General features: G+C 35.0%; 1 protein-coding gene across 1 annotated transcript; it reads right to left on the minus strand.

Moving 5' to 3' along the window:
• Positions 1,095 to 1,406, minus strand: LOC109822394 (putative glutaredoxin-C14). The gene has a single exon (XM_020388591.1). The coding sequence runs from the start codon at positions 1,404 to 1,406 to the stop codon at positions 1,095 to 1,097; it is 312 nt and encodes a 103-aa protein (XP_020244180.1).

An 8,141-nucleotide genomic window follows, 5' to 3' on the forward strand; every position in this document is an offset into this window, starting at 1 on the left:
TTTCTAGCAACTGAAATAAGTAAATGGTTTGAATTATATTAAACGTATCTATTTATCCAATAATATATTAAGTCTAATTATGAATAGAATAAATCATTTGGTTACCAATTCAAAGAAGTTAGGATAATTAGAATAGATTAGGATAACAATGTAATATTTAAAAAAACTAAGGGTAATATTGACCATAGAAAGATTTTCCCGAACTCATACTTTTAAAGGAAGTATGATGTATGTATGTATGTATGTGTGTGCATGGGGGGGAGTGAGTGTGTATGCATATATGTATATGTGTGTGTGTGCGCATCCGATTTTAGCAAATATGGATATGAGTTTTCCTTATCAAGACATATCCAAATGTGTATCCATAATTGGTAAACATATATGGATATAATAAACATCATCTCCGAATGAACCATATGCACCACCCTTATTGACTAGTGAGAACTATTGCGCGTCGGCAGAAGCGTGCACACAAACCAACACTAGTCGGCGAGCAACGGGAGGAGAACAACCAACGAGTGCAATTCACAAAAGAACGACACAAACCAATCACAAACACAGAGATTTATATGGTAAACAATTCTAAAACCAAAACAGATTAGAAATCTCAATAACCCTAAAACTAAAACATACTAGGAATCCAACAATTCTAAAACCAAAACCAAAACCAAAATAAACTAGGAATCCCGTTTGGCCCAGTAATCTGCTATCCAACAATGATTTCTTTTCCCCTTTTGTACCACATGTCAATAGTTGGAATAAAACCTAGGATCCTAAAAATATGCTCGAAGTCAGACAGTCTTAAGCATGTATATTCAATTATGTTAAACTGATATTTCAGTTTCGGTGATATTTACTAACTTGGATGTCAGATAAAACAAACTAATTATGCTGGTGACTTACGAAAATAGTGTCATCTGGTCATTATTCTCATACACTGATACACCTCACTTTGAAAGGAAAGCTATTATGCAATCCATATTCCATTGGATAGTTATGGGACTGTTGTGTACTAATCTAATAATAGACTGTTTTTAACATACGAACTATCAATAATTCGACAAAATAATCGCTAGATAGTTATTAGTCACATATTACAGCCAGAGAGCCCCTGCATCCTTAAGAAGGGGCACAAGTTTGCCTCCAAGATGAAGGGACATAACATTTTCGGTTCCTCCGATGAACTTGCCCCCGATGAACACTGCAGGCACTGTTGGCTTGCGGCCGGTGATCTTGATGAGCGCCTTTTCCATCTCCCTCCCCATTGGCTCCTCATCGAGCTCATGGACGTCGGGATAGACGCCAAGGTCGAAGAAGAGAGTCTTGACGGTGTGGCATATGCAGCATGAACTCGTGCTGAATATCACCAGTGCTCTCTTTGATGCCAATCTCATCACCATATCCATGTTTCAAAAATCAAGTTTGGAACTTAAGTGCAGACAAGAGTTTCTTGAAGATCGTTTGAAATGGGAGTGTGATGGAGTTTTAGCTCCATGCTAGTGATTTATATAGCATGGAAAAGGTGGGATTGAGATTTGATATATATATACGATGCTTTATGGCCAAAATAAAGTGGAGATCATGAGTCGACCCTCTCCAATTATAATCTTCTACTAGTATATCATTTCAAATCTCATGCTTGTCATAGTCCACATTTGTGGTATCTCTTTCTTTATTCCGTTTTAGAAATTTGTGAATCATAATTGCTATGATATTGTCTTAAAACCCCTATCACTACATCAAAACTCTGAAGTAGTGATGATAATTGATTATTATAATTTTATATTCTAACATATTCACTGCACATTTATTCTGAGAATATCTACTTGTTAACTTTAAAAAGAAGAACATCTATCTCAAAAGTGACTTTTGACAATACATCAAACAAAATAGGAATCATAGTAGAACTGTCGCCCGCATGCATGCGGAGTAGATAGGTCTAAGCCTTACAATGGGGAGTGCAAATTACACATTTGCTTCCTATGTGTTAAGGCTAAGAACTATCCGCTCACACACCGACGGTTTAAAAAAAAATTCAGACTCCATAAAAAGAGGATAGCCTAGGGTTAGGGTAGGGTTGAGGAATATATTATAGGTGACTATCATGACCCCACGGATAATTTTGCACGTGACAACTAAAGCTTACATATCCTTTGAGCATAAGATTTTGTTTTGACTCAGCCTTTTCCCATTTTCATCTTTTATGCCAAATTATCACTTATCCTTCAAATCTTCAAGAATATTAGGGTATTCATTTTTGTTTAAGAAAACTAAAGTGGTGGGGTTCTTGTTGCGCGCGGCGGAAGCATGCACACAAACCAACACGAGTCGGCGAACAACGGGAGGAGAACAACCAACGAGTGTAATTCACAAAACAATGGCACAAAACAATCACAAACACAGAGATTTACGTAGTTCGGTAAGTTGCCTACGTCCACGTAGAAAGGATGGGAAGACTTCACTATATGGAGGAGAAATACAATGGGTTACAACTCTTTCAAACATTCAAAATAACCCTAACCAACAATCTCTCACTCCCTCACAATAATCTCCCTCTCAAAGTGCTCAAAACAACATCTTTTCTCTCTCTTATTCTCTAATTCTCATCTCTTCTAAAACGTTCCATATATATAGAAACCCTAAAATTAACCAAAACAGACTAGGAATCCAACAATTCTAAAATCAAAACCAAAACATACTAGGAATCTCAATAACCCTAAAACCAAAACAGACTAAAAATCAAACAATTCTAAAATCAAAACCAAAATAGACTAGGAATCTTGTCTGGCCCAGTAATCTGCTATCCAACAATCATATCATAGTCTCTGTCATAGAAAATAAGGATGATGTCGTGTCCATTGCTTTGGTGTAGCATCAAGCATCTTTGACATAGTATCAAAGTAAATCAAGTTCAATTTTCATTAATTATGAACTTAAAGCGGATGCTAAAATGATTAATTTCACTACATGATTCCATGTACATCTCATAAAGGAAAATTTTTGAAAATAGACCACTTTTGCTAAATATTTAGCAAAATCGATCATTTTGCTAAATATTTAGCAAAATCGACATCTTTTTGGCCAACAGGCCAAAAAGAGGTTGATTTTGAAAAACGCCCACTGAAAACATACGGGACTACTAGTCCTGTATGTTTTCAAGGGCACTAATCACTGATTAGTGCTCATAGAAAACATACGGGACTAATAGTCCCGTATGTTTTCTGTGAGTGTCATGTATGTTTTCAAGGGCACTAATCACTGATTAGTGCTCACATAAAACATACGGGACTAGTAGTCTCGTATGTTTTCTGTGAGTGATTAGTGCTTGAAAACATACAGGACTACTAGTCCCGTATGTTTTCAGTGGGCGTTTTTCAAAATCGACCTCTTTTTGACCTGTTGGCCAAAAAGATGTCAATTTTGCTAAATATTTAGCAAAATGATCGATTTTGCTAAATATTTAGCAAAAGTTGTCTATTTTCAGAATTTTTCCTCTCATAAAAGATGTGCTCAACCTTAGCGAGTAAATTATATTTGTCTAACTTAATTTACAACATTGCAATCAATAATGTTAAAATATTGATCCAAACTGCGTATTGAAAAGTGAAATCGGTGTTTAAACTATTGTTGTTATCAATTTTAAAATTGATAGTGACATAAATGTTTTTTTCCCCTGTGGACTTCGGGATGGTTTTGTTAAGAGAATAAAAAGAACAATCTAGTGGGCCAACGGCCCACATAAGGCAAATTTCCATTTTGTTTGCCAATTATTTTTTGTAATGAACTTTGAGCTTTATTATACACAAAGTATCTATTTTATTTTGGAAGCCCCTTGAACAGTCATTTGGAACTTGTTGAATGTGAAAACTAGCAAAGAAAATGACCATAAATCAATTGATATAGTTAAGCATGCCTGTACAGAAATGATTGAAAATTCTACTTCATTTGCCCCTTCATATTTCATAACTTTATTACTCTATAAGAACTATAAAGTATCTACAAGGTACTTGTTTTATATATCAACATAAGGTACTCAAGAACCACCTTTGCAAAGAAATATCAATGGGTCCAAGTGAAGCTTAGTATTACTTGGTTTCATTTCCGTGCCACCAACCCTCTCCAAAGAGAGAAAAGAACAAGAAATTCTTTATAATGTCACCGTTAACATATATAGAGGAATTCATTTCCATCCACATGCGCCTTGACCTTACAAACCCTTGATCGTTGATAACAAAAAGCCACATGCAAAGCTTTACTGTTCAAAAATGGAAACAAAGTTATTCATTATTAGTTAAAGCTAATGCCACAACTTTGGTTGAATGAATAATATCGGACAAAATGATTGCTTCACACTTAAAGTATGAGTGAACTCTGCTTGTTGCCTCTTTTTTTTTAATCAACTGCATGTTGCCTCTTAAAATATCAACTTGTATATTTCCATTTCAGATTATGTATATATGTCTGTTATGATCATTTTATGAGCAAACTGTCAAATATTTAATAAATTAATGACGCTCGTTATTTTCTTTGCATTTCTTGTATTTTTTAAATCTAAAAAATAATTTTTTTAATTACTAAAATGGGTTAAAGGTTAAAAAAATTTGGAAGAAAGTTGTTCAAATCTTTTTTTAGTTTAAAAAAAGAGATAAACTGATAAAAACTCATGAAGAAATACAAAAAAATACTTTTACGTTATTAATCTATTAAATATTTGATGGTGGACTTACAAAATGATGATATTGAAACCATAAATATAACTTGAAGGATGAAATAAGTTTTTTTTTTGGTCAATGAAAAATCTTTTATGCATCTACCAAAATAAGAAGTTTTTTGTACATCAATTATCTCATGAACTTTGAGATATATATCAACAATCTGGAAACAAGAACTCAAAAGAAAAAACTTATACGTATAGAGCTTCTATAAGGAGCACAACCAGCTTCTATCCTCAACATATATTGGAGAATTAAGATTTGACATCAGAATATCCATCTTAATGTCATTAATCAAACACTCCGTGCTCATGTGCTTTTGTTGGAAGATCCTAGCATTCCTTTCACACCATAACCTGTAGATAGTTGCTGAAAAAGCCATTCGCTTGATTCCTTTTTTAAAACCTTTACCCCTCAGTCATGTGCAGTACCAATTCAATAGCAGCCTCCAGTCACATGATTTCCAAGTAAATTTTAACCAATTCATGATATGATTCCACACCTCACTAGAAAAACGACAATCGAAAAACAGATGGTTTCGATTTTCTTAGCAATCTCTTGAGCATAAACTGCATACATTTGTATCAATGACACCCCATCTCATCAATCGATCCTGTGTAGCCAGTCGGTTTTGAACAGCAAGCCAGCAAATGAAAAAGTGTTTAGGGTAGTTCATCCTTTCCCATACAGTGTCATGCCATGGCACCCTTTGAGTAACAGGGAGTAAAGAATAATACAAGGTAGATAACTGAGATTTAGCATTACCAAAACAAGAATTCATGAGCTGCGTCAGATTATCAACCCCTCCACATATATTCACAGCTTTGTCTCTTTTTTTAAATATTTGTTTCCATAGCTAGGAATCTCCAGCTTTTTAGCACACTTGCCAGATGTCTCTATGTCTCAAATCATGCCCATGAACCCATTTGATCCAGAGAGTCTCTTTGTTTTTGTGTATGAACCATATGTTCTTTAAAGATGCAGGCAAGTTCCAAATAGAGGCAGAGAATACCCTCAGACCACCCTGTTTTCTTCCCAAACATACAGTTTCCCAAGCAACAAGAGAGTTTTTAGAGCTTTGATTTGCTTTACCCCACAGAAAATTTCTACATAATTCATCTATTTTGCGGGAGACATTAACTGGCAGGATGAAATTTGAAGTCCAAAATACTTGTATCCCCAGAATAACACTTCTAATAACCTGTAATCTGGCCGCATATAGCTTTTTGTGCTTTGACCAAGTTAGGAGCTGGTTTGATACTTTATTGATGAGAGCATTGCAATCCACATAAGAAAGCTTCTTGCAAATGAGAGGCATACCCAAGTATCTGATAGGAAAGGTTCCCTCTTTAAAACCCAGGATATTGATAATATCAGACTTGACTGTAACATCCACTCCACCGAACAAAACCAAGCATTTATCAGGATTTGTTTCAAGACCAGTGATTTCACCAAACTGCTTAACACATTGATGCAATTTCTGAATTGAATATAAATCTCCCTTCCCAAATAACAAGAGATCATCGGTAAAGATAAGGTGAGTAAGCTTCAATTTTTTACACATAGGGAGAAATTTAAAAAGCCTGTCATGTTTAACCATGTCCAAACTTCTTGATAGGTATTCCATTCCTAAAATAAAAAAAATAGGGGGAAAGAGGATCGCCTTGCCTCAAACCTCTCTCACCGCTAAAATAACCATGAAGAGATCCATAGAGAGAAATGGAGTATTTAGGACTAGAAACACATGCCATAATCCTATCAATCATGAATACTGGAAATTTCAGACCTAACAGCATATCCTTCAAAAAACTCCAACTGATTGTGTCAAAAGCTTTTTTGATGTCAATGTTTAACATAACTCTGGGTGATTTATGTTTTCTGCCATAGCCTTTAACTAATTCATGTGCTAACAATATAGTACTTGTAATTTGCCTTCCCTGTATGAATGCACTTTGAGCTTCGTTTACCAAACTACCCAAAATAGATTTAATTATATTTTCCAAGATCTTGGAGATAAATTTATATAGGCAATTGCAACAGGAGATGGGTCTAAAAACTGCAGGAGTTTTTGGACATTTTACCTTGGGAACAAGAGTAATTGAAGTTGAATTAACCACTCCTAACAGTTTGCCAGTTCTGAAAAATTCTTCAATTGCTAGAGTAACATCCTCTCCCACTACAGACCAAGCTGATTTGAAGAAGGAAGCTTCGTATCCATCAGGACCAGGAGACTTATTTGTAGACATGGAGAAAATAACTTCCCTGATTTTTTCTTTAGTAATAGGTCTAGAGAGCAAGTTTTCTTGAGAATCAGATAAACAAGGACCCGATTGAATAATATCCATATCAGGGCTAATAGTAACAGTTGCTTTTCCCATGAGATTCTTGTAATAAGAAACAAATTCACTAGCAATTTTATCACCATCAGTAATTCTATCACCACTCTCTTTGTAAAGCACCATCACCTTGTTATGATGTCTATTAATTTTGATGACAGAGTGGAAAAAATTTGTGCACCTATCCCCTTTGATACTCCAGTCAATTCTGGCTTTTTGTTGTAAGAAAGACATCTCACATTCAAGCAACTTATTGCAGGATGTTATGCAATCCCTTTCCTTGATGATTAAAGACTACATAAATGGATTAAGCTGAAGGCTTCGCTGAACTTCTTCCAAATTTTTCTTAGCTCTCAAGACCTGCTCATTGATATTGTAGAAATGCCTCTTGTTCATTTCTTTAAGAACTCCTCTCAGATTTTTTTAATTTTGTATAGACTGAATACATTTTAAACCCTGGTATATCCGTTTGCCAAACTGAAGCCACAGCAGGGAGGAAACTGTCATGATAAGCCCACATATTGAAGAATTTAAAAGGCTTTTTACCTTGAATTCTATCTTCAAGAATAGAAATCAATGCAGGAGAGTGATCAGAGAAGTTAGGAGGAAGAAATTCAACCTGACTTGAATTGAAATTATGCATCCAAGTATCATTTACTAGAGCTCCAGCCTACACCATATCCTAGAGATAGCATCTTGCTTATTATTCCAAGTGTAGAAACATCCAATAGATTTTAGGTCATTTAACAGTCTGTCTTGATTAAAGTCTCTGAAGTCCTTAAAATCAGTATCAGTAAGCAAAGAACCTCCCAGTTTCTCTTCATTGTCTATAACTGAATTGAAATCCCCACATAGGAGCCAGGAATTAGTACTAATTGAATTCTGAGTACTCCTTAATTCTTCCCATAAATCCCTTCTAGCTTCCATTTGGTTAAAACCATACACTGCTGAGATAATACTATCAAAACACCCATCATGAGATCTTGCCTTACAAGTGATTTGCTGAGCAGAAAGGTTCACAATATTTTTTTTTTGAACTGAAAAACAGGGTGAGATACCCTGTTCATATATATAGATATTTATAAACCAAGGG

Source organism: Asparagus officinalis, chromosome 8, assembly GCF_001876935.1.
Source record: "Asparagus officinalis chromosome 8, Aspof.V1, whole genome shotgun sequence".
NCBI classification, from domain to species: domain Eukaryota; kingdom Viridiplantae; phylum Streptophyta; class Magnoliopsida; order Asparagales; family Asparagaceae; genus Asparagus; species Asparagus officinalis.

Excerpts from the sequence above, each read along its gene's own strand:
- LOC109822394 (XM_020388591.1), bottom strand. The coding sequence starts at position 1,406 with ATGGATATGGTGATGAGATTGGCATCAAAGAGAGCACTGGTGATATTC.